Raw genomic sequence first — 27,514 nt, 5'->3', positions numbered from 1 at the left:
GAGAGAGAGAATGTGTGTGTGAGAGAGAGAATGTGTGTGTGTGAGAGAATGTGTGTGTGAGAGAGAGAATGCGTGTGTGAGAGAGAATGCGTGTGTGAGAGAGAGAATGCATGTGTGAGAGAGAGAATGTGTGTGTGAGAGAGAATGCGTGTGTGATAGAGAGAATGTGTGTGTGAGAGAGAATGCGTGTGTGAGAGAGAGAATGTGTGTGTGAGAGAGAATGTGCGTGTGAGAGAGAATGTGCGTGTGAGAGAGAATGCGTGTGTGAGAGAGAATGCGTGTGTGCAAGAGAGAGAATGCGTGTTAGAGAGAGAGAAAGAGAATGCGTGTGAGAGAGACAGAGAATGCGTGTGAGAGAGAGAGAATGCGTGTGAGAGAGAGAGAATGTATGTGAGAGAGAGAGAATCCGTGTGTGGGAGAGAGAATGTGTGTGTGAGAGAGAGAATGTATGTGAGAGAGAGAGAATGCGCGTGTGAGAGAGAGAATGTGTGTGTGTGTGAGAGAGAATGTGTGAGAGAGAGAATGTGTGTGTGTGAGAGAGAATGTGTGTGTGAGAGAGAGAATGTGTGTGTGTGAGAGAGAATGCGTGTGTGAGAGAGAGAATGTGTGTGTGTGCGAGAGAATGTGTGAGAGAGAGAATGTGTGTGTGTGAGAGAGAGAATGTGTATGTGTGAGAGAGAATGTGTGTGTGAGAGAGAATGCGTGTGAGAGAGAGAGAATGTGTGTTTGAGAGAGAATGCGCGTGTGAGAGAGAGAATGTGTGTGTGTGTGTGTGTGAGAGAGAATGTGTGAGAGAGAGAATGTGTGTGTGTGAGAGAGAGAATGTGTGTGTGAGAGAGAGAATGTGTGTGTGAGAGAGAATGCGTGTGTGAGAGAGAGAATGCGTGTGTGAGAGAGAGAATGTGTGTGTGAGAGAGAGAATGTGTGTGTGAGAGAATGCGTGTGTGAGAGAGAGAATGTGTGTGTGAGAGAGAGAATGTGTGTGTGAGAGCGAATGCGTGTGTGAGAGAGAGAGAGAATGTGTGTGAGAGAGTGAATGCGTGTGTGCAAGAGAGAGGGAATGCGTGTGTGAGAGAGAGAGAATGCGTGTGTGTGTGAGAGAGAATGCATGTGTGTGAGAGAGAGAATGTGTGTGTGCGAGAGAGAATGCGTGTGAGAGAGAGAATGAGTGTGTGAGAGAGAATGCGTGTGTGAGAGAGAATGTGTGTGCGTGTGAGAGAGAGAATGCGTATGTGAGAGAGAGAATGCATGTGTGAGAGAGATTGTGTGTGAGCGAGAGAGAATGTTTGTGAGAGAGAGAGAATGAGTGTGTGTGAGAGGGAGAATGTGTGTGTGCGAGAGAGAATGCGTGTGCGTGTGAGATAGAGAATGAGTGTGTGTGAGAGAGAATGCGTGTGTGAGAGAGAATGAGTGTGGGTGTGAGAGCGGGAATGCGTGTGTGAGAGAGAATGTGTGTGTGAGAGAGAGAGAATGCGTGTGAGAGAGAGAGAATGAGTGTGTGAGAGAGAGAATGTGTGTGAGAGTGAATGAGTGTGTGCGAGAGAGAGAATGCGTGTGTGCGAGAGAATGCGTGTGTGAGAGAATGCGTGTGCGTGTGAGAGAGAGAGAATGCGTGTGTGAGAGAGAGAGAGAATGCGTGTGTGAGAGAGAGAGAATGCGTGTGTGAGAGAGAGATAATGCGTGTGTGAGAGAGAGAATGCATGTGTGTGTGAGAGAGAGAGAATGCGTGTGTGACAGAGAATGCGTGTGAGAGAGAATGCATGTGTGAGAGAGAGAGAATGCGTGTCTGAGAGAGAGAATGCATGTGTGAGAGAGAGAGAGGGAATGCGTGTGTGCGAGAGAGAGAATGTGTGTTAGAGAGAATGCGTCTGTGAGAGAGAGAGAATGTGTACGTGAGAGAGAGAATGAGTGCACAAGAGAGAGAATGCGTGCGTGAGAGAGAGAATGAGTGTGGGAGAGAGAGAATGCGTGCATGTGAGAGAGAGAGAATGCGTGTGTGAGAGAGAGATAATGCGTGTGTGAGAGAGAGAATGTGTGTGAGAGAGAGAATGCGTGTGAGAGAGAGAGAATGCGTGTGTGACAGAGAATGCATGTGTGAGAGAGAGAGAATGCGTGTCTGAGAGAGAGAATGCGAGTGTGTGAGAGAGAGAGAATGCGTGTGTGCGAGAGAGATTGCGTGTGAGAGAGAGAGAGAATGCGTGTGTGCGAGAGAGAGAATGTGTGTGTGCGAGAGAGAGAATGTGTATTAGAGAGAATGCGTCTTTGAGAGAGAGAGAATGTGTACGTGAGAGAGAGAATGAGTGCACGAGAGAGAGAATGCGTGCATGAGAGAGAGAATGAGTGTGGGAGAGAGAGAGCGAATGCATGCGAGAGAGAGAAAATGAGGGGAGCAAATCAAATCCCTCTCCCCACCCCCCATGATAATATTAAACAGTAAGGTAAGAGAAAAGATAAAAAAAGGGGGGGATATAAACCAAAGCAGGGGGGGAAAGGCAGACTAACAAGCATTATGTCTTACAGTTTATCTAAGAGAGTCCAAGAATTCCTTAGCCTTTTCTGGTGATCCAAAGTTATATACGGATCCTTCATGGTTAAAGCGTAACGTCGCTGGGTAGCGTAAGGAGTACTGAATATTTAAGTCCCTTAAACGCTTCTTCGCCTCGTCGAATGCCTTCCTCTTTCGGACCAGAGCCGGGGAAAAGTCCTGAAATAGCATGATCTTGGATCCTTTGTAGATCATGGCTTGGGGGTCTTTTCCGAGATTTCTAGAGGCTTCTAGGAGTATCTGCCTCTCCTTGCACTCTGCAGCCGGAACAGGACCGGGCGTGGGCGCTGGTTCGAACCGGGCCCGCGTATTGCGACCCGGTAGGCCCATTCCACCCTTACCTGGCCTGATCCAGCTTGCAGATTTAAAAGTTGTGGCAACCACTGCTCCAGGAATGCTGTAAGCTGGCCTTCCTCTTCCTGTTCGGGAAGGCCCAGCAAACGAATATTTTTTCGACGACCTCGATTATCGAGGTCGTCAATATGATTTTCCAAGGTCCGGACTCGCTGCTCGAGAGTCCGGACCTGATCCACGGCCAATTGAGCGGTATTTTCGGAGGTCGCGGCCTTTAGCTCCACCCCTCCGACTCGGCGTTCAATTTCTTGAATCTCTCGGTCGTGCTTCTGCAGCGCGGCCGAGAGTGACTCCCAACAATTTCTGGATTCTGCAATAAAGGCATCGATCTTCGAGTCAAGCTTGGAAATCATTTCTGCAAGGCTTGTTACTGTTGGTAAGTCCCCCGGGGCGGCTGTGGACGCCTCTGCTGCAGCTGGAGAGGGTGGGGGAGGGGTTCCTACTTGCTGAGAGCTGCGGGCTCCCTTCCCTTTAGTCATTTTAACTTCGGATTAAATTGTTTAAATATAATATTACACAACTAATTAAATTACACAACTATTATAAATGATTTGGTGAGCATGGTAGGGGGTGGGTGACCCACTGTACCCAAGTTTTGGGAGGAGCACCATCTTGGATCCCCTCGAGAATTGATTTTTTAAGGATGTTGCCAGGGTTGGAGGATTTGAGTTGCAGGGAGAGGCATAATAGGCTGGGGCCATTTTCCCTGGAGTGTCATAGGCTGAGGTGTGATGTTGAAGAGGTTTATAAAATCGTGAGGGGCATGGATAGCGTAAATAGACAAGGTGTTTACCCTGGGGTGGTGGAGCCCAGAACTAGAGGTTATAGGTTTAGGGTGAGAGGGGAAAATTCAAAAGGACCTAAAGGGCAACCAAAATTGTAACATTTAAAAGGCATTTAAATAGGAAGGGTTCAGATGGATGTCGGTCAAGTGCTGGCAAATGGGAATAGTTTAGGTTAGAATATCTGGTTTGCATAGATGGGTTGGACTGAAGAGTCTGTTTTTGTGCTAGACATCTCTGACTGTGGGATCATAAAAGTGAACACTGCTCTGATTCACCTCTGGGCTCCTTGATATCCACTTGTTCGTTATCTAGCTTCCTCAGTCTCACATGAGTGTATTTTTGCCATGTTTAGTATTTTACGACTACGTTCACAGACCTTTTTGTAAATGAATTGTCCACTGCTGCCCGACTCCTGACCGTATGCTGCTCCATTATCAGGTTATTTTTTCCACAATATCTTTGACGGTCAAGAATTCTTTTTTCCAATAGTGAGTGGATTTTTCTTCCATTTCTGACAGTCACATTCTGCACCATTTTCATTCCCTATAATTCACATTGCACTCCCTGAAACATCATGTGTATTTCTCCTTCCACAGACACCAGTGATCATTGCCAAAGCCCTGTTGCCTGTGGAGAGGGTGATGTTTGACGTCCTTGTACAGCTGCAGTTTGAATGGTGAAGGCGCTCCCACAACGTGGTTGGGTAAGAGACATCACAGATTATTCACTCAGCAATCGTGAAAAGTAGAAGATATCTGTACAAATCAACATGTTTTTAATTTCACAAAAATATTGAGAACTTTTGACGTAAGGCTACAGCTGGACAATATTATGTCCAGTGACCAAAACCATTGCCAAATATGCAATTTTTCAGGAACGCCTTAAAGGAAGAAAGCAGATCTTAGAGGGTGGGAATTCCAGACCATGCTGCCTTGGAATCTATCGAAACAGTCACACAGCTGAACTCAAAAATAAACACATCATTGGGAGTCTAAACTAAAATGAGTTCTTGAGATATGAAAGGGTGTGTGGTGCAGGGAGATAGGAATGATTACAGCCAGGAATTAAGTCAAGGGTGTGAAAGTAAATTGTTGTTGCTCATAAATGAGAGCCTTTTGATGGATCAGCAATTTCTGGAACAAGTGAGCACTTGGGCGGTAGAGTTTTCAATAATTCTGGAGATTAGAGGGAGGGTGATTGTGGGATTCTGGCCAGGAGTGGGTTGAGATAATGAAATCTGGAGTTAGCAAAATGAATGAATGAGAGTTTCAGTAAATGAGCTGAGACTGTGGTGAGGTCGGGTGATATCACTGAAGTCGAAATAGTGGTCTTGGAGTGGGACTGGGCTATCACCCTCACCTCACCTCTGGAATTCAGCTGTTTGTCAGTTTGTGAATCAAGTCTGTAACAAGATCAGGAACTGAGTGGCCCTGACAGACCCCAAACTGGGTGTCACAGAAGGTTATTGCTGAGCAGCTGCGTGACAGCACTGTTGATGACACCTTCCATCACTTCACTGCTGAGCGAGTGTCGACTGATGGAGGGAAATTGGCTGGGTTGGCTCTGTCCTGCATTTTTGTGTTGAACATCCCTGGGAAATGTTCCACAATGTCAGTAGGTGCCAGTGCTGGACTTGTCTTAGTGGGCAGCAATTTCTGGAGCACAGCCATCAGTATTATTGCCACAATGTTGGTAGGGCTGACAGCCTTTACACTACTTCTCCATTTCTTGATCTGATTTGAAATAAGTTTTCAACCAAATTGATTCACGTCTGTGATGTCAGGGACCAATGTAAAAGGCTTATCCACTCGGCACTGCTGGCAGAAGATTGCTGCAAATGCTGTTGTCTTGTCTGTTGCATGGATGTGTGAGACCCCTCCATCAATAAGGTTGGGGATATCTGTGATGCTTCCTGCAGTGAGTTGTTTAATTGCCCATCACCATTCCTGACTAGGTGTGGCAGAACTGCAGAGCTCAGATCTGATCCATTGGTTGTTGGATCACATAGTTCTATTTGGTGTTGCTTGCACTGTTAGGCGTGCAGGTTGGGTAGCTTCACCAGGTTGGCACCACATTTTTAGGTATCCCTGGTATTGCTCCTGGCATGCCCTGCGGAACTCTCCATTGAACCAGGGTTGATCCCCTGGCTTGATGTTAATAGTTGAATGGGGGATATACCAGGCCATGAGATTTCAGATTGGGCTGGAGTACAGTTCTGCTGTTGTTGACACACAGTGAGACAGAAGTTGCAGGGTCAAGAGGGCTGATTGTGTTGTTGTATTTTCCAGTGCATTGGTAGATGTAATGTGGTCCATCCAGTTTCATTTCTTTGTTGAGACTGTGCAGTGACTAACACAATGAGTGATTTGATGGGCCACTGACAGGAATACAACTTTTCAAAAAAGGTTTTGTGATTTACACATGAAAGAAATGAAACTATCATGGTATTCGAACAGATGAAAGACTCAACAGACAATCAAGGTATTTTTCAATGGGATAATTTCAGTTACATCACACTAAATTTTTGCTATAAATTCTGTGCCTTAGAATTGTGTCCTCCACAATCTCCTGATGAAGAAGCAGCGCTCTGAAAGCTAGTGTGCTTCCAATTAAACCTGTCGAACTATAACCTGGTGTTGTGTGATTATTAACTGAGAATATTACAGCACTACTAACAGGACTGCATGTAAAGAGGCTCAGTCCAGTTAATCAATACATTCGGAAGGATTTCCTCCAAGTTTGATGACGCAATATTCGTCAAAACCATCAACTTCAACCTGCAATGTTGTTATTCACAAAAACTTCAGGCTGACAGAACGCTCCCTACCCCACTGCAATGTGGAAACTGGGCCCGGCCCAGGAATTGGAACTGGGACATTTGTGGACTATGATCTCAAAGGAAGTGAGCAAACACAATTCTGACAGATTAGTCCTCAAAGATGAGTAGCAAGTTTGAGACAAGGCAGGTGGTATACCATCTTCCACTTAGCTTAATTGCATTTCTTATTTACAGTTGTGTTTTGCAAAGTAAAAAGAACCGGTTTGTTTTCCGTGGTTGGGGAGTTTTATCCTCGTTGATCACAGTTACTGCCTCTCGCTCCCCAAGTCAAATCATAGGATCTATAACAAAACAATAAACTGCAGGTGCTGGAGATCTGAACCCCAGAAACAAAGTGCTGGAGAAACTCAGCAGTTCTAATGGCATCGGTGAAGAGAAAAATAATGTTACATTTCAATTTCAGTGACTCTTCGTCTGAACGAACAAATGGTCATGAGACTTGGAGCTTACAATGTTTTATTCCCCTCAGAGATGCTGCTGGACCTGCGGTTCTCCAGCACTGTGCTTTCTATAGTGAACTTTATTTACAAAGCAGATCGGAAAAATACTAATCTCCAAAAGTGAAAGGTTCATTGCAAACATGAGCATAGTTTCCACACTTGAGTTACAGAAGCACATCTCAGTTTAAAAACTCAAAATAATATTCCATCTCAAAATGAGCCAAGTTACACCAGTAATAAAGCTCATCCACCCAATGAGGCACTTCAGCACAACATCCTGCAGTGTTGCACACAGCCACCTTGACCAAAGAATGATCACATGTCACAAAATTGAAGTTGAAACTTTATTGCTGGAACAGCACAGCAGGTCAGGCAGCATCCAGGGAACAGGAGATTCGACGTTTCGGGCACAGGCCCTTCCTCAGGAAACAGGCCCTTCCTGAGGAAGGGCCTGTGCCCGAAACGTCGAATCTCCTGTTCCCTGGATGCTGCCTGACCTGCTGTGCTGTTCCAGCAATAAAGTTTCAACTTTGATCTCCAGCATCTGCAGACCTCACTTTCTCCACAAAATTGAAGGCCAAGAGCATGAATCTTTAAAGGAGCTGAAGTCAAACTCAATTTTTGTTGTGGTTCTGTTCGCCGAGCTGGGAATTTGTGTTGCAAACGTTTCGTCCCCTGTCTAGGTGACATCCTCAGTGCTTGGGAGCCTCCTGTGAAGTGCTTCTGTGATGTTTCCTCCGGCATTTATAGTGGCCTGTCCCTGCCGCTTCCGGTTGTCAGTTCCAGCTGTCCGCTGTAGTGGCCGGTATATTGGGTCCAGGTCGATGTGTTTGTTGATAGAGTCTGTGGATGAGTGCCATGCCTCTAGGAATTCCCTGGCTGTTCTCTGTTTGGCTTGCCCTATAATGGTAGTGTTGTCCCAGTCGAATTCATGTTGCTTGTCATCTGCGTGTGTGGCTACTAAGGATAGCTGGTCGTGTCGTTCCGTGGCTAGTTGGTTTCATGGATACGGATCGTTAGCTGTCTTCCTGTTTGTCCTATGTAGTGTTTTGTGCAGTCCTTGCATGGGATTTTGTACACTACATTAGTTTTGCTCATTCTGGGTATCGGGTCCTTCGTTCTGGTGAGTTGTTGTCTGAGCGTGGCTGTTGGTTTGTGTGCTGTTATGAGTCCTAGTGGTCGCAGTAGTCTGGATGTCAGTTCGGAAATGCTCCTGATGGATGGTAGTGTGGCTAGTCCTTTGGGTTGTGGCATGTCCTCGTTCCATTGTCTTTCCCTTAGGCATCTGTTGATGAAATTGCGAGGATATCCGTTTTTTGCGAATACCATGTACAGGTGTTCGTCTTCCTCTTTTTGCAGTTCTGGTGTGCTGCAGTGTGTTGTGGCCCTTTTGAACAGTGTCTTGATACAACTTTGTTTGTGTGTATTGGGGTGGATGCTTTCGTAGTTCAGGACTTGGTCTGTGTGTGTGGCTTTCCTGTAAACCTTTGTGGAGAATTCTCCGTTCGGTGTTCTCTGTACCATCACATCTAGGAATGGGAGTTGGTTGTCCTTTTCTTCCTCTCTCGTGAATCGGATTCCTGTGAGTGTGGCATTGATGATCTGGTGCGTGTTCTCTATTTCTGTGTTTTTAATTATTACAACATTGTCATCCACATATCTGACCCAGAGTTTGGGTTAATTATTGTAATCATTAAAAACACAGAAATAGAGAACACACACCAGATCATCAATGCCACGCTCACAGGAATCCGATTCACTAGAGAGGAATAAAAGGACAACCAACTCCCATTCCTAGACGTTGGTACAGAGAACACCAAACGGAGAATTCTCCACAAAGGTTTACAGGAAAGCCACACACACAGACCAAGTCCTGAACTACGAAAGCATCCACCCCAATACACACAAACAAAGTTGTATCAAGACACTGTTCAAAAGGGCCACAACACACTGCAGCACACCAGAACTGTAAAAAGAGGAAGAAGAACACCTGTACATGGTATTCGCAAAAAACGGATATCCTCGCAAACAGGAAGACAGCTAACGATCCGCATCCACGAACATCAACTAGCCAAGAAACGACACGACCAGCTATCCCTAGTAGCCACACATGCAGACGACAAGCAACATGAATTTGACTGGGACAACACTACCATTATAGGGCAAGCGAAACAAAGAACAGCCAGGGAATTCCTAGAAGCTTGGCACTCATCCACAAACTCCATCAACAAACACATAGACCTGGACCCAATATACCGGCCACGACAGCGGACAGCTGAAACTGACAACTGGAAGCGGCAGGGACAGGCCACTATAAATGCCGGAGGAAACATCACAGAAGCGCTTCACAGGAGGCTCCCAAGCACTGAGGATGTCACCTAGACAGGGGACGAAACGTTTGCAACGAAAACTTCCAGCTCAGCGAACAGAACCACAGCAACGAGCACCCGAGCTACAAACCTTCTCACAAACTTTGAACGGATACCCTCGCAATTTCATCAACAGATGCCTAAGGGAAAGACAATGGAATGAGAACATGCCACAACCCAAAGGACTAGCCACACTACCATACAGCAGGAGCATTTCTGAACTGACATCCAGATTACTGAAACCACTAGGACTCATAACAGCACATAAACCAACAGCCACTCTCAGACAACAACTCACCAGAACGAAGGACCCGATACCCAACATGAGCAAAACCAATGTAGTGTACAAAATCCTATGCAAGGACTGCACAAAACACTACATAGGACAAACAGGAAGACAGCTAACGATCCGCATCCATGAAACCAACTAGCCATGAAATGACACGACCAGCTATCCTTAGTAGCCACACACGCAGATGACAAGCAACATGAATTCGACTGGGACAACACTACCACTATAGGGCAAGCCAAACAGAGAACAGCCAGGGAATTCTTAGAGGCATGGCACTCATCCACAGACTCTATCAACAAACACATCGACCTGGACCCAATATACCGGCCACTACACCGGACAGATGGAACTGACAACCGGAAGCGGTAGAGACAGGCCACTATAAATGCCGGAGGAAACATCACAGAAGCGCTTCACAGGAGGCTCCCAAGCACTGAGGATGTCACCAAGACAGGGGACAAAACGTTTGCAACACACATTCCCAGCTTGGCGAACAGAACCACAGCAACGAGCTCCCGAGCTACAAATCTTCTCCCAAAAATTGAAAACTCAATTTTTGAAAGGATTTTTATTAAACATGATTGAACATTTAAATCTCAGGGCATAATCTTTTGTTTTTAAACAAAGTGTGTGGGAACCATCCCACATCTTGCTAAAGGTTCAGTTCGGCCTGATACATAGAGCCAAAGGTCAAGCAAACATCACACTTTCCATTCACTTCTACAAAGGGCTGACATCACATTTCTTCAGGATTTAAAGTATTTTATAAATTGTTTGTAAAATCATTTGTCACGTTAAAGAACTGGACAATAAATGTCATTGTATACAATAAGAGTGAAGCCTGTGACAGCAGATTTAGCTTTGGAGGGCAGTGTGTGCGCTTCCTAAATTCTGGGAGCATTTTGGGAGACTGCTCCCAGATGGTGATAGTGAGCATATCTGCAATGCACTGTTTAGATTTGGGAATCCATGGGAAACAATCTGTGGTTTCACTAATACTTGGCTTGTGTTGTTGGTGTACAGTAAGCAATCCATAAAGTTACTTATGTATTGTTGTTGACTACCTGAAAGGTATTCAAATCTGCCAGGATGCCTTCAATATGTAAATGCATCTATTGTAAATATTTGGAATATCCCAGAACTGCCCAGTGCTTGGCAAATTCAGGGGGGACAAAAAATCACATTGAGTAATTTGAAATTAAGAATCCAAGAGGACGTAACCACTGAAGTATTCAATTCAAATAGTTAAATGGAGTGTTCACATTTAAAATACCTGTTATCCATAGGAATGGATGGACTGACAGAATTGGGATCAAATTCCTGGCTGGGGAGTGTGAAATGTGCTTTGATAAAGTCACCTGCATTTACCAACAATAATTTGGCAAGTTTGGAAATTTAACAAACAATACTAACTTTGGTGATGCTCCAGTCAGGTCCCAAGCTCTATGAAAAAAATAACAATGTTCAGGTTTATTGCATACACTCTGAAATACGTGTTTCTTCTACAGATCCTGCAAGTTTCCCCAATGAGCATAGTCCATCCAAATGATGTTGCTAACTTTGGCCAACTCATTTCTTTCCGAGCCTCTATAACCTGAAGAATGACCAGAAGCAATTACTCCACATATGTGGGAGCATTACCGACGAGGATTTTTTCCTTCAGAATTGACTTCCATATATTCAGTGCCCAGAAAAGATAAAAAGCTTGTTATCTTTTATAGAGCAATGATTCAGTGGGAGTAAAACGCTAACCTTTTCTTGCTTAATAATCACGCTGCCTAAATTTTAAACATGAACACTTCTTAATAGTTCACCAGATCCTAACGAAATATTTTGTGCAAAACAAATCACATGATACGTAGTTATTCAGATAATAAAACAAGTTTGTTCATTGAAGAACCCAGAGGAAAAGGTCATGAAACAATGTGAGTTTGATATACCTCAATTATCATTTCAAGTGCAATCTCTGCATAAATTCTCCTTTTCCTCCTCGAAGTATTCAACTTCTTGAATAACTGAGAGAATGAAGTCACAGTTGTACAACACAAAATCAGACCCTTCAGTCCAACTTGCCCATGCTGACCAGATATCAAAAATTAATCTAATCCCATTTGCCAGCATTTGTTGCATATCCATCTTAAACCCTTTCTACTGATTATCAGTTTATTTTACTTTATCAGCACTTGAAATACTGACTTTTTTTTCTCCCAACATTGGTTAAAGAAATCATAAGTTCATTCATCCAAGTTAATTTTGTAATCTTTCACAAAGAAACAAGTGAGAACAACATATAGCTGAGTGCAAAACAAAATACTGCAGCTGCGCGATATCTGGGAACACTCTAAAGGTGAGGCATTGATACTGCACAAGTTTGTCAGCACGGTTTCAATTACTGATAATAATTTAGTAATGTCTTAGCCTTCACATAGTTAAGGTAAATGTGAGATATCTGAATTTCATGAATTGGTTCGTGTTGCACTTTGAGAAGATTAAACCAAGAATAATTTTTGTTGATCAAAGGAGAAAGTGATGACCAAAGAAGCTGGACATCAGAGTTGAAAAGTGTCATGCTGGAAAAGCACAGCAAGTCAGGCAGCATCCGAGAAGCAGGAGAGTTGATGTTTCGGGCATAAGCCCTTCATCAGGAATCACAGGCTTCAAAAAAATAACTGGCATAGACTTATGCCAGTACATACGTAGAAGGGTCAGAACATGTTACTATCAGATTAGAGACTAATTTCAGATTTGGTACCATTCAGTGCAACATTTCAGTATGATATTTACATATGTACCTAAAAGAGAAGTTGTCTAAAATTACAAGCTCTAGAATGATTATACGATTAAACCTGGAAATAAAGCTGGTGAACAAGAATGGCAAATCAGTCCCATCAGTATCGCCTTGGGCAGTGTCAAGTAAGAATTTGACAACAGAGTTGCCACTTTGGTATAACCTGCAATCTGGCCAAATTGCAGCAAAAATCTGTTCAATTTTATCTGCAAACTATTGAATGCAAAATCCTCCTTGCACAATATTGATGCAGCATTTTGGGATGTCATTTTTAAAATATATTATTTTCAAAGTTACTCACAATTAAGAGTGATCACTTGGTGCTGTCTGCATAACACAGTACAAAAAGGAATGAACAAAAAAAAACATGATAACCCAAATTCAGAGTCACTAATTCATTGATATTGCATGGGTCCAGCATTTTTAAGTAATCAATTTTTAAAAATAAATGCAGATACATTTACTAACTATATTGGAGTACAGTCAGGTTTCTTACTGAACGGTGACAGGATTGGACAGACTCTGCATGGATTTAAGAGAGGGGAATCATACTTAGCAAATCTACTGAAAGAATCTACAGAGTCGAATATTAAAGAAAGAAATTGCAGGACATTTAGAAAAGCTTATCATTAAACATGGTAGACTGGGTTTTGTGAAAGAGAAACTATATTTGACAAATTTACGACAGTTCATTGAGGAGATAACAAGCAGGGCTAATAAAGGGCAATCCAATGATGTTCTGTATTTGGATTTTCAAAATGTAAATGATAAGGTGCTACATAAAAGTTAATTGCACAATTTAGGAGCTCATGTTATCGGGGTAATGCATTGGCATGGGCTGAGGATTGGTTAACCACACTGGCTGTTGCTGAGTCCTTACTTGGAGTACTGTATACAATGTTAGCTCCTATATTTAATAAAGGGTAAACCAACATCGGAGACCATTCAAAAAAGATTCACTTAGCTGCTTTCAGGACGAAAGGGTTGACCTATCAAGAATAGATAAGCAGGGGTGATCTTATGTCAACAAGATTCTGAGGAACTTGACAGGGTAGATGTTGACTAGATCTTCTAGCACCAGTGAAGTCTCAAACCAGGGACATTACATAAGGGAACATTCTTTTTAGAAAAAGTAAAGATTTTTTTCTCTCAGTGAATGGCTAGAATTTTCTCGCCCAAACAATTGTGAAAGTTAAATGTGGGAGGGGAATGGTTGGGTTACTCTTCGTAGGGTTGTTCTGGCTTGTTGGGCTGAAGGGCCTGTTTCTACACAGTAGGGTATCTGTGATTCTATCTCAAATTATTTTAAAAGAGGGCAGATAGATTTTTGAAATGTTGAGGGCTTTGCGGATCAAGCATAAAAGAGATGTTGAGGTCTGGGTTGGCCCAGCCATGATCTGATAGAATGGGGGAACAAGCTAAAGGGATGAATTGTCTACTCCTGCTCCGATTTCTTGAGGCTCCATTTCATGTTTTTTTTTTGTTTCCAAAGAAGAGCGTGATACATTGTGCTAAAGACCTCAGATGTGAAAATGGGGTGTTTATGTACTGGTTCAGATGGCACTGATTCATCAATCACAGCTATACAGTCATGAGTAGGAAGGCAATTCCCTCCATGAATAAAGGAAATCTACTGCAGAGCTCACACAAAGGGAATTCTTAACCTCAGTAAACTCTCCCATCACATTACCCAACATATCAGCTAAAGCAGGACACACTGCGCATGCTCTAGCCAACAAAGTGACCCCCGGGTGATCGATTCAGCACCGGACCAATGAAAGAACAGTGGGCGAGGCTGGATGACCAAGCGGGTGGTTGGTCCTCCAACCAATCAAAGTGACTGAAGGGCGGAGCTAAACTGAACCATGTGATCACCCTCGCGCGCGGCGCAGAGTCGCTGTAATGAATGTTCGGCAAGTTATGGAGAGAAAGGATACGGTAAGGAAAGAAATAAACAGGGAAACGGGAGAAAAACTGTGCTGCTACGAGCGGAGAGGTTTTACAAACAAATTGTGCACGTCGGAAAATCCAAATTTGAACGTCCCAGTCCCGTGTTTGCAGTAAATGAGGAATGGCCTCAGCGCGGCTACAGGCCTGAGTGAGCGCCGCCATCTTTATTTGGGGCAACGATTCACTGTACACGTGCGGAGCCGCCATCTTTGTAGGGGGCAAGGTGCAGCCAGGCGCATGTGCAGCCTTTCTCTGGTATAGAGTCTTTGTGATCATAGCAGCCCATACTGCTCTGATTCACCTCTGGGCTCCCTCATCACCACTTTGTCAATATCTAGCTTCCTCAGTCTCGAACCATAGGTGTATTTTTGGTCTGTTAACTACTGTATTAAAACTTTTTTAGACCCTTTGTAAATGAGTTTTTCACTGCAGCCCAGCCCCTGACCATGTACTGCTCTATTATCAGATTACTTTTTTCTTGAATATTTTTGACAGTCAAGAATTCTTTTTTCCAACAAGCAAGTGTATTTTCCTTCCATTTCTGACTATCAAATTCTGCACCATTTTCATTCCCTGTAATCCATTTTGCACTCCCTGAAACATCAACTGTGTTTCTCCTTCCACAGGTACCAGTGATCAATGCCAAAACCCTGTTGCTTGTGGAGAGGGTGATGTTTGACTTTCTTGTACAGCTGCAGTTTGTGAGGTGAAGCTGCTCCTACAATGTGGTTGGGTAAGTGGCATTATAGATTATTCATTCAGCAACAGTGATGATTTGAAAATAATGTCTAATTCAGCAACAGTTTGTATTTTTATTATCATGCTTATAATTTCACAAAAGTACTCTTGAGAACTTTAGTCATAAGACCAGAGATGGAGATATTAGGTCAGGTGACCAAAAGCATTGCCAAAAAACAGGTTTTGAGGGATGTCTTAAAGGTGGAAAGCAGACCTGAGAGGTTTTGGCTGTGAATTTCAGACCATGCTGCTTCAGCAACTGTAGAAACATCCACACAGGTGAAGTAATGAATTAACAAATGGTTGGGAGTCTTAAAGAAAATGTGTTGTCGAGGTCTCACAGTGTGTGTGGTGCAGGGAGCTAGGGATGATCACAGCCAGGAATTAAATCAAGTGTGAGAATTCTAAATTGAGGGATATTGGCCAGGTGCTGGCAGGTGAGACTAGATTGGGTTGGGGTATCTTGTCGGCATGGACGGGTTGGACCGAAGGCTCTGTTTTCTTGCTGTACATCTCTATGGCTGTATGCTGTTGATTATAATTAGGAGCCTTTTGATGAATCAACAAGCAGAGATTTAGACTTTCTTGAGATTACAGGGAGGTTGAATGTGGGAAGCTGGCCCTGAGTGTGTTTGGAAAATGAAGTCTGGAGATAACACAAGTTGGATGAAAGTATATGAGCTGAGACAAGGATGGAATCAGCTAGAAATAGTGGTCTTGGAGTGGGACTGAGTTATCACACTCACCTCACCTCTGGGATTCAGCTGGTTGTCAGGTTGTGAATCAGAGCGGTAACACAATCGGGAGCTGAGTGGCCCTGGTGGAGCCTAAAGTGAGTGTCACTCAGCTGGCTGTTGCTGTGCAGCTGCTGCTTGGTAGCCCTGTTGATGACATCTTCCATCACTTTTTACTGATCGAGTGTGGACTGATAGATGTAAATTTCCTGGGTTGGATTGCCCTGTGCTTTTGTGTTGAACATGCCTGGGCAATGTTCCACATTGTCGGTAGATGCCAGTGCTGGAGCAGTACTTGGCTTGGTGGGTGGCAAGTTCTGGAGCACAAGCCATCAGTATTATTTCCAGAATATTGGCAAGGCCGTAGCTTTTGCACTACTTAACCATTTCTTGATGTTATTCAAACTTAATCGAACTGGCTTAAAATTCTCATCTGTGATGTTAGAAACCAATGGAGAAGGCTAAGATGGATAATCCCACTTTGCACTTCTGGCTGCAGATTGCTGCAAATGCTGTCATCTTGTCTGATGCATGGATGTGTGAGGCCTCTCGATCAGTAAGGGTGGGGATATCTGTGATGCTTCCTCCAGTGAGTTGTTTAATTGTCCATCACTGTTCACAACTGGGTGTGGCAGAACTGCAGAGTTCCGATCTGTTCCATTGGATGTAGGATCACTTAGCTTTGTTGCTTGCTGCTGATGCTGTTTGATGCAGATGGTCCTGTTTGGTAGCTTCACCAGGTTGGCACTTCAGTTTTAAGTCTGCCTGGTGCTGCTCATGGCATGCCCTCCTTTACTGTCCATTGTGATGGGTGAGAGCAGGATTTACAAACCCATGAGATTACAGATTGTGCTGGAGTACAGTTCTGCTGCTGTTGATGTCCCACAGTGCCTCAGAGATATCCAGTTTGAGATCCTACATCTCTTCAAAGTCTGTCCCATTTAGAACGGTGATAGTGCCACTCAACACTGTGGAGGTTTTTCTCAACTTTAAGGCAAGACTTTGTCTCCAAAAGGAATGTGTGATGGTCGCTCTTACTGATACTGTCATGGCCAGATGTATCTGCCGCTGGTCAATTCTTAACAATGAGATCAAGTATGTTTTTCCCTCTTGTTGGTTCCCTCACCACCCGCTGCAGACTCAGTTGAGCAGCTATTTCCTTTAGGATCTGACCAGCTCAGTCAGTAATTCTGTTGCAGAGCTAGTCTCGATTGTGGACATTGAAATCCTGTACCCTGAGTACGTTTGACACCATTTTACTTCCTCAGTGCTTCCTCCAAATGTTGTTCAACATGAAGGAGAACTGATCCATCAGCCAAGGGAGGACGGTACGTGGTAATCGGCAGGAGCCATGTGACTTCCTGGTCTCCGGAGCCAATGCTGTGTACTCCCAGGGCAAATCCTCCCTGTCTGTACACCACTATGCCACCACCTCTGCCTGGTCTGTCCTGCCGGTGGGACAGGACATATCCAGTGATTTCAGGAGAAAGTGAAGACTGCAGATGCTGGAGATCAGAGTCAAGAGTCTGGTGCTGGAAAAGCACAGCAGGTCAGGCTGATGAAGGGCTTAGGCTCGAAACGCCGATTCTCCTGCTCCTCGGATGCTGCCTGACCTGTTGTGCTTTTCCAGCACCACACTCTCGATATCTCGGGATGGTGATGGTAGTGTCTGGTCATTGTCTGTAAGGGATGATTCCGTGAGTATGAGTATGTCAGGCTGTTCCTTGACTAGTCTGTGAGACAGCTCTCCACATTTTGGCACCAAAAACCATATGTTAGTGAGGAGGACGTTGCACCATTGAGAGGGCTGAATCTGTGGTTGTAATTTCTGGTGCCTTGTTAGTTGCCAACTGGTTCATCCAGTTTCATTCCTGTGTTGAGACTTTGCAGTGATTAATACAGTGAGTAGCTGGCTGGGCCGCTGTCAGGTTGGCAGGATGTTTTTCACCATTGAAAATGGTTCCATGGAGATCAGGAGATTCCTAACACTTTTTTTTACATGAATTCAGATTCCACCATCTGCCAAGACGGGATTCGAACCAGGACTTCAGTCGTTTGTTTTAATATTATGGATAAAAGCTAAATACATCAGGTTTGTTAACTCATTTTAAATATCACTAACCCTGGTTTTGTTTCTTTGTAAAACACTGTCCATCATCCTGTCTCCTCCATCCTCCCCTCCAACACGAGTGAGGAGCACATGGAGTTTCTCTGTCACTAAGACTGAGATAATACGATCTGCTGCTTCTCTCCCTCCCACGAGCCCACTGAGTCAAACTGCCTCACGTGGTGTTCCTGGTTTTTGTCCTAAAACTACATCTTTCTCCAGTCTCTTGTCAAGCCTTATCAGAGCTCACCTTTACCCTAATCTCGCTAAACTCATTTTCCAACTCTCTTTCCTCCGCTGCTGCCTCATCATCCCCCTCGCCAATTCATAGATATTGTTCCTTGTTCTCTCTGTTGGTCTTTTCTGGTTATGTCCTTCTCTCCCATTCTGTGAAAAACTAATATTTGACCTCACCGTTGTTGGAAAATCCTGCTCCATCTCCACTCTCCCTTTCCTTTCTGAATTCCTTGCATTTGGTGTCCCTCAACGATCGATCCTTGGTCTCTCCTGTATCTCACGTACATAGTGCCAGGAAGTGATATCGTCCAAAAACACTGTTAGGTTTGACATGTACACTGACGATGCCCAGCTCTCCATCCCCATCATCCCTCTCCATTACTCCACTGTTACTCAGTTATCAAACTGCTTATCACATTCCCACTACTCGATTAGCTTCAATTTCCTCCAATGACACATTGGCACGGTTAAACCCATTGCCTTACCTTTACCTTTCTGCTGAGCCCCTCCCTCCCACTCTGAGACAGAACTCTGAGGCAGAACGACACTTTTCACAATATTGCTGTTATATCTGACCCCAAGATGACCTTCTGATCAGACATCCACACAATCACAACCCCAGGAATTCCAATCTCTTAAACGTTGCTTTTCTCCACCTCACCCCAGCTCCATTGCCACTGAAACCCCTTACCCTCGTCTGTGTCGCCTTAAACCTGAATAAAAAACAGAATCTTTGATTCCGTGACTCGGAATCTGGTTTCAGACTCCCCTCTCAGTATTTACCCTCAGACACATCCTCTTTTTATTTATCCTGTCAAACCCCCTAAGAATTCCATCTGTCTCAATGAGATCACCTCTCTTTCTCCAAAATCCAGTGAGTAGAGTCCCAACCTTTTCAGTCTTTATTTAAAAGATAATCCCTCCAAACCAGGGATCATCTCATTGAATCTTCCCTGAAATGCCTCCAATAAAGTGACACATTTCCTGATCTAAAGGGACCAAAACTGCTCTCATTACTGCAGATATGGGGGTCTCACCAGCACTTCCACACGGTACTCTCAGGTATACACTCCAAACTCTAATACTGAGAACCTTTGAAACAAAACGTTCCATTCCTCTTCCTGCTTCCCTGTTGTAACTGTGTGGTAGCTTTCTGTGTTTCCTGCACAATTACCCCGGTCCCTTTGTGGTGCAGCTTTCTACAGTTTCCACCATTTAAATAATACTTTGTTCTTTTATTATCTCCTCCAAAATGAGCAACTTCCCATTTTCCCAAGTTACACCCCATCTGGCAACTTGTTGCTCCCTTCTCCTGTGCATCTCTCTCTTTTCATAATCCTCTTAGACCTTTACAGTTATGCCTTTTCTAGAAGATATCTCCCCTTCCCATTCTTCCAAACATTTACTGGGAGCACTGGGCAGTGGGAAACAGAGAGAGTTGCTATCTTTTTAGGGATACGCTTTGGAGTGATTTGAGAGGATCTTTCTACCCATTGGCCAGGATGGAGACAACTTGCCCATCGTTAGGCATTAGCCTTTCACACCCATGTCTTACTGATGAGGCAGAGCGGCAGCACGGAATGAAAGAAAAGAAAGTAATTCTTGTTCCCCATATCTCACTGACGCTTGGATCATTTTCTCCAATGTGTCAAAGAACTGCTGAGTTCAGTCACATGAGATCTCAAGTTGGAATCTCCTAGAAACCCACAGATTTCCCCCTGAGTTGAGTGCTGTTGTCCTCAAGGATAATGTGTACAGTCATCCTGGGCCACGAGGAGGGGATAGTGTGGGTTTCTAACTTGGACTGATAGTGACAGATTTTATAAACTTGTATTACAGGGTATTACTGGTTGACATTCAGATGGTAATCTCAGTAAATATTCTGCTAAACTCTGATTGAATTACTCAGTATATCAGGATCTGGATATTTGCATTGTGTGTGTGAGTATTGTGTTCCAGATCAATCCCATTTGCTGCTTAAAAATTCTCCTTTGAATCATCGCATTCGCTCAAAAGGTCTCCCCAAACCTTCAAAGTGTCATGTAATCCTTTTATGATGACCTGATGAGTGTAAGGTCTATTATTCGAATGTGTAAGTTTTGTATAAGGATGTCTCAGAGAGGGAGCAGAATATTCTTAAAGGGGAGAATAATCATTTTGAGGAGAGGCTGTTGTTTAATGGTATCAATGACATAGGAATAGAAGAGTTCACATTATTGGATCATTTGAATCTCTTGTGGGGTAGAATTGACCTCCATCAGAAGGATGGATTGTACCTGCACTGGAAAGGAAGAGTTGCTAGTGCTATTCATGAGGCATTAGACCAGTGAAGAAATGTGGGGAAACCGAAAGAGAAAGTGAGGACGAGCGAAGTCTGAGGCTGGTACAATTCAGACGTCAAACAGTCAAGGCAGGCAAAGGCATGGCAGAGAACGAGGTAGGACTGAGCAGTTACACTGCATTTATTTCAATGCAGGAGGCCCAATAGGTCAGGCAGATGAGCTCAGGGCATAGGTTTGAACATGGCAATGGGATAGTATAGCAATTACAAAGGCATGACTTAATGATGGATAGGACTAGCAGCTTAATGTTCCAGTGTATAGATGCTATAGCAAAGATAGAAAGGGGGCAACAGAGCAGGGGGAGTGGTATTTTTGATTAGGGATAACATTACAGCTGGGCTTCAAGAGGGTATTCCAGGGAGTACATCGAGGCAAGTTATACAGGTGGAACTGAGAAATAAGAAAAGGATGATCTTCTTACTGGGATTGTACTATTGAACCCTCCTCACCCCTTCCCCAATAGTCAGCAGGGAATTGAGAAGCAAATTTACAAAGACATCACTTATCTGTAAGAATAGTATGGTTGTATACAAGACTTGACCTTTTTTATTCATTCACAGGATGAGGGTGTCACTGGCTGGGCCCAAAGGGCAGTAAAGAGTTAACCACATTGCTGTGGGTCTGGAGTCACATGTAGGTCAGACCTGTTAAGAATGGCAGATTCCTCCCCTGAAGGATATTAGTGAATCTGATGGGATTTTTTTTTTTCCTCGCAACAATCAACAATGGATTCATAATCTTTCATAGATTCCTAATTCCAAATTTTTATCGAATTCACATTCCACCAACTGCTATGGCAGGATTCACACCCAGGGCTCCAGAACGTTATCTGGGTATCTGGATTATCCGTTTAGCCAAAATATCACTAGGCCATTTGGCAGGGTGAGTGACTGAGGTATCCGTAGGACAGCACATCAGCACCAAAATTCCCATGGTCTCTGCGGAACATAGAAAGGGCTGGGGAGGGAAATATATTCGAGGTGGTGGGGTCTGGCTGTAGGTAGCGGAAATGGCGCTTTATCTGGTGATAACTGGGGTGGCAACTGAGGACCGGTGGATTATATTCTTCTTGTGGTTGGAGGGCTGATGTAAAGGCGAAGGTGCAGGAAGTGGAGGATATGCATTGAAGGGCATTGTTGATCACGTGGAAGGGAGATGTGGTGCTTGAAGTAGGAAACCTTTTCTGGGATGTCCTGGAGTGGAATTGCTTCTCCTGGGAGCACATATGGCAGAAGCAGAGGAACTGAGAGTACAGGATCACGTTTTTACTGAATATACTCGAGGGTAATCAGGAGAACAAAAAGGGGACATGACATATCTCTAGGAAATAGTTTAAGGAGAATCCAAAGAGATTCTTCAAATACATTAAGGATAAAATAATAACCAGGCAGAGAATAGGACACCTTAAAGATCAAGAAGGCCATCTATGGAACAACAGGAAGTGGGAGAGATACTATGCTATTCTGTTCGAGAGAGTTTGGAGAAATAATAGTGATAGCTTGAAAAGTGTCCATATTACAGAGGAGGTGGTACTGGATGTCTTAAATCGTAGCAAGGTGTATCCCAGAAATTTGTGGAAAGCTAGGAAAGTGATAGCAGTGCTCCTCCCTGAGATATTTATATCATCGTTTATGACAGGTGAGGTGTTGGAAGATGTGTGCCATTATTTTAAAAAGTAGTAAGGAAAGGCCAGGGAGCAAGAGGACAGTCACTCTGACGTCAGTGGCAGGCAAGTTGTTGGAAGGGATTCTGAGGGATAGGATTTACATGTATTTGGAAAGACGAGGAATGATTAGTGATAGTCAACGTGGGAAATTTTGTGTGTGGGAAATTCTCTCTCTCTAACTTGATTGAGTTTTTTTGAAGGCAGACTGTGGACGTTGTCTGTATGGACACTGAGCAGACTGGTTAGCAAGGTTAGATAACATTGAATGTTGGGAGAACCAGACATTTGGATACAAAACTGGCTTGAAGGTAGGCGGCGGAGGGTTGATTTGTGGACTGGAGGCCTGTGAGCAGCTGTGTGCTGCAGGAATGGATATGGGGTCCTTAAATAAATGACTTGGATGTGACTATATGAGGTATGGTCAGTAGGTTTACAGAAGACACCAAAATTGGAGGTGTAGTGGACAGTGAAGAAGGTTAGTTCAGAATACAACAGGATCTTGATCAGATGGGCCATTGGAGCAAGGAATGGCAGATGGAGTTCAATTTAGATAAGTATGAGCTGTTGTATTTTGGAAAGGCAAATCAGGGCTGGACGTATGCACTTAATGGTAAAATCCTGGGGAGTGTTGCTGAACAAAGAAACCATGGTGTGCAGGTTCATTGTTCCTTGAAAGTGGTGTTGCAGGTAGGGAGGCGAGTGAAGGTTGCGTTTGTTACACTTAATTTTTTTTGGTCAATGCATTGAGTACAGAAGCTGGGGCGTTATATTGTGGCTGGACAGGACATTGATTAAGCCATTCAGGAATTCTGTTTTAAGTTCAAAATTCCCTGTTTTGGGAAGGTTGTTGTGAATCTTGAAAGAGTTCAGACAAGATTTACAACAATTTTGCCAGGGTTGGAGGATTTGAGCTAAAGGGAGAGGCTGAATAGGGTGGGGTTAATTTCCCTGGAGAGTCAAAGACCGAGAGGTGATTTTACGGAGATTTATAAAATCACGAGGGGCATGGATATGGTGAACAACCGGAGTCTTTTCCCCCCAGGTTAGATGGGTCCAAACAAGAGCACACGGGCTTAAGTTGAGAGGGCAAAAATTTAAAAGGAATCTAAGGGGCCACGTGTTCAAGCTGAGCGTGATGTATGTGTGGAATGAGCTGCCAGATGAAGTAGTGGAGGCTGATAGAATTACAACATTTAAAAGGCATCCGATTGGGTACATGAATAGGAAGGGTTTCGAATGATACGGACCAATAGCTGGCAAACGGGACTCCATTAGTTTAGGATTCCTAGTTGGCATGGACCAATTGGACCAAAGGTCTGTTTCTGTGCTGTACATCTGACACTAATAAATGAAAATAAGATGTGTTCCTCTTTTGTGGAGAGCTAGCAGAAGCACAGATAATTATCCTTGGAGCTGAGAATGTTAAGCAATGATTTCGACCAGATGCAGATTTGTTTCCAATGTATTTAATTTGCAGAGAGAGAGAGGAATTGTTAACAACGTCATAATTTTAGTAACTATTTTCAAGTAATTGGCAACTAATGCAGGGTGAATATGTGAACATTATTTTATTCAGTAAATTCTGAGCATCTGGAACAGTCTGAATGGCAGCTGGACACAGATTCAGCAGTTATTCATAAATAGATTTGGAATTTTACTTTTTAAGCAAAGGTTTGGGGGGCTAAGGGCAAATGGGAGGGGAGTTGGGACAGATTTGCAGCATCTCCAGAGGGAGAGAGTATAGCCCCAATGGGCTGAATAGCCCCCAGCCCCAAGCTCTGTGATACTGCCCCATTCACTGTGAATGATGAAGCTCATCCGAGGGCAGAGAGGGAGGATACCACCACTCACCTCACAATGGGCCTCAGGTGATTGATGTCAGCGCAGGCCAACAGGAGGCAGAGGGTGGGACTGGAACACGAGGCAGTACCAGTTTATCTTCCAACCAATCGGAGTGAACGAGGGTATCCTTAAGGCTGGAATGAAAGAAAGGCACATGTAGCAGAGATTTGAGAAACTGGAGGAGATTAGAGATAGGGAGCGTTTTGTGGCTGGAGAGGAATCATATGAATAAGGAAGAGTTGTGAAGCTGGATGAGGTGACAGTGATCGGGAGAGTTGTGAGGATGGAGGAATTTGGAGACAGTGATAATGAGAGTCCTAATGTTATACAGCAATGAAACAGGCCCTGTGGTCCAACCAGTCCATGCCGAACATAATTCCAAACTAAACTAATTGTACCTGCCTCCGTTTAGTCCACATCCATCCAAATATTTCCTATTTGCGTACTTATCTGAATGTCTTTTAAATATCGTAATTGTATTCACAACTACCACTTCCTCTGGAAGTTCATTCCACACGTGTAATTTTTAAAAAAAAAATCCCTAATGTCTTTTCTCTAATCTTTCTCATCTCTTCTCAAAATGAATGCACCCGAATTTTGAACTCCCCTCTCTCCCAGCCATTCACCTTTATCTACACTCTTCACGATTGCATAAACCTTTTAATAAGGTCACCCCTCAACCTCCTAAACTCCAGTGAAAAAAGTCCCACCCTTTCCTGATAACACAATCCCTCCATTCCCGTTAATATTCCAGTAAATCTCTTCTGAACCTGCTCTGATTTAATGATATCCTTCCTATAACAGCACAACCAGAGCTGGGTTTAGAAATCCAGAAGAGGCCTCGCCAACATCCTGAACAACCTCAACATAACGTCCCAATTCCTATACTCAAAGGTGTGAAAAATGAAGGTAAGTGTGCTTGAACACTTTCTTAACCACCCTGTCTACATGTAACACGAACTTCAAACACGTGAAGCCCTCGGTCTCTTTGTTCCATATCACTACTCAACGCCTTACTTGTAATGAGTGTAAGTCCTGCCTTTGTTTGTTTTATCAAGATGTAATATTTTGTATTTATTCCAATCCAAAAATCCTTTGATTATAAAGGCAGTAGGAGTATAATTAAGAGGGAAATCAGGAGGCAAAAAGGGGACGTGAGATAGCTTTGGAAAATAGGGTTAAGGATAATCCAAAAGGCTTTTATAAATACATGAAGAACAAAAGGCTAACTAGGGAGAAAATAGAGACCCTCAAAGATCAGCAAGGTAGCCATTGTGTGGAGCTGCAGGCGATGGGTGAGAGAGGGAAACAAGTATTTTGTATCAGTGTTTACTGTGGAGAAGTGCATGTGAGATATAGATAGTGGGGAAATAAATGGTGATATCTTGAAAAAAAAGTCCATATTACAGAGAAGGAGGAGGTGCTGGATGAGTGGCTAAGGAGCTGGTGCAGGGGAAAAGGATTCACATTTTTGGATCATTGTGATCAACTCTGGGGTAGAATTGACCTGCGTAAGAAGGATGGATTGTACCTGATTTGGAAGGTGTCTAATATCGAGGCAGGGAGATTTGTTAATGCTACTCGGGAGGCAGTAAATCAGTGAGGAGTAGGTGTGATCGCAAATAGCTAGTGAGAAAAGAGATATCTCTGAGGCTGGTACAGTTCAGAAGGCAAATAGTCATTGCAGGCAAGGGCAAGACACAGAACAAGGTGGGATTTAGCAGTTACACTGCATTTATTTCAATGCAAGAGGCCTGACGGGGAAGGCAAATGAGCTCAGGGTATGGTTTTGAACATGACACTGGGATATCATGGGTATTATAGAAAGGACTGGCAGCTTAATGTTTCCGGGTATAGATGCTATAGGAAGAATAGAAAAGAGGACAAGAGGAGGGGGAGTGGCATTTTTGATTAGGGACAGCATTAAGATTGTGCTTAGGGAGGACATTCCTGGGAGTACGTCCAGTGAAGTTATTTGGGTGGAACTGGGAAATAAGGAAGGGATGATCTCCTTATTGGGGTTGTCTGTGTGGGTTTCATCTGGGTGCTCTGGTTTCCTCCCACAGTGCAAAGATATGCTGGGTAAGTTCGATTATCCAGGCTGAATTGCCACAGTGTTCATGGATGTGTAGGTTGGGTGGATTATCCAGGCTGAATTGCCCACAGTGTTTAGGGATGTGTAGGTTGGGTGGATTATCCTGGCTGAATTGCCCACAGTGTTTAGGGATGTGCAGGTTGGGTGGATTGTCCAGGCTGAATTGCCCACAGTGTTCAAGGATGTTCATGTTGGGTGGATTATGCAGGCTGAATTGCCCATAGTGGTCAGGGATGTGCAGGATGGCCCTGGGAAATGCAACATTGCAGGGGGAGGTTAGGCGACTCTGAGGGTCAGTGTCAGTGTGATGAGATGAATGGTCTTATTCCACACTGTCGGGATTCTCTGATAATTCTACTAGTTTTAAAATAGTTCCAGAAAATAATAGACCAGATCTAAAAGTTAAGGTTCTAAATTAGACAAAGGCCAATTTTCACAGCACAAGGCAAGCACTTTCAAAATTTATTTGCGGGAGGTTATTCCCAGGGAAAGGGACGGCTGGAAAGTGGGAACATAAGAACATAAGGAATAAGAGCAGGAGAAAGCCATCTGGCCCCTCAAGCCTGCTCTGCCATCCACAAGATCAGGGCTGATCTTTTCATGGCCTCAGCTCCACATTCCTGATCTCTCACCATAACCCTCAATTCTTTTCCTGTTCACAAATCCAGATTTTGCCTTCAAGGCGTTCAAGTTGATAACGTCAAATGCTGCACTCGGCAGGGAATTCCACAGATTCACAACCCTTTACCTGAAGAAGCTCCGCCTGAACACAGTCCTAAATCTGCTCCCCCTTATTTTGAGGTTATGCTCTAGTTTCACCCGTCCCCAATGGAAATAACCTCCCTGCTTCTATCTTATCTACTTCCTTCAAAGTTTTATTTTTTCCTCTCCAACCTCCCATTCTTCTAAATTACAATGACTATAGAACCAGTTTTCTCAATCTCTCCACATACGCCAACCCTCTCAACTCCCAACTCAAGCTAGTGAACCTCCTGTGCCAGTACATCCTTGCTAATGTAAGGGGACCAAACCTGTATACAGTACTCCAGGTGTAGCCTTCCCAGCACCCTGTACAGCTGCAGCATAACCATCCCTCTAGCAATGAAGGACAATATTCCCTTCATTGTCTTAATTACCTGCTGCACCTGCAAACCAACTTCCTGTGATTCATGCACAAGGACACCCAGCTCCCTCTGCACAGCAGCATGCAGCAAGTTTTCACCATTTCATCATCCAGTTTGCTGTTAGTCCAACTAAAATGGATAACCTCACATTCCCCAACATTGTCCACCATCCACCAGATTCTTACCCACTCACTTACCCTTTCTGTATCCCTGTGCAGACTGACAGTGGCCTCTGCAGACATTGCTCTCCCTTATCTTTGTATCAAA

The 27,514-nt window shown here is 43.9% G+C and overlaps 1 protein-coding gene across 2 annotated transcripts in view; it reads left to right on the top strand.

Moving 5' to 3' along the window:
- Window positions 1-27,514, top strand: part of LOC148139665 (uncharacterized) — a 481,109-nt gene that overhangs the window by 426,918 nt on the left and 26,677 nt on the right. The window contains exons 1-4 of one of the 2 annotated variants that reach the window (XM_087980802.1): window positions 14,288-14,350; window positions 14,989-15,095; window positions 17,844-17,926; window positions 24,833-24,937. In XM_087980802.1, coding sequence (XP_087836928.1) covers window positions 24,932-24,937 — 6 coding nt within the window. In that variant the 5' untranslated portion in view covers window positions 14,288-14,350; window positions 14,989-15,095; window positions 17,844-17,926; window positions 24,833-24,931. Of the gene's footprint in view, window positions 1-14,287; window positions 14,351-14,988; window positions 15,096-17,843; window positions 17,927-24,832; window positions 24,938-27,514 lie in introns of those variants that run through there. The other variant, XR_015753566.1, reaches the window with a different exon arrangement.

Source organism: Chiloscyllium plagiosum, unplaced genomic scaffold (genome assembly GCF_037043375.1).
Source record: "Chiloscyllium plagiosum isolate Xiang-an unplaced genomic scaffold, Cpla_swu_hap1 HiC_scaffold_38, whole genome shotgun sequence".
Taxonomy (NCBI): Eukaryota; Metazoa; Chordata; class Chondrichthyes; order Orectolobiformes; family Hemiscylliidae; genus Chiloscyllium; species Chiloscyllium plagiosum.
Note: the sequence above shows the minus strand (reverse complement) of the source record. Positions and strands in the feature narration are given on the sequence as shown.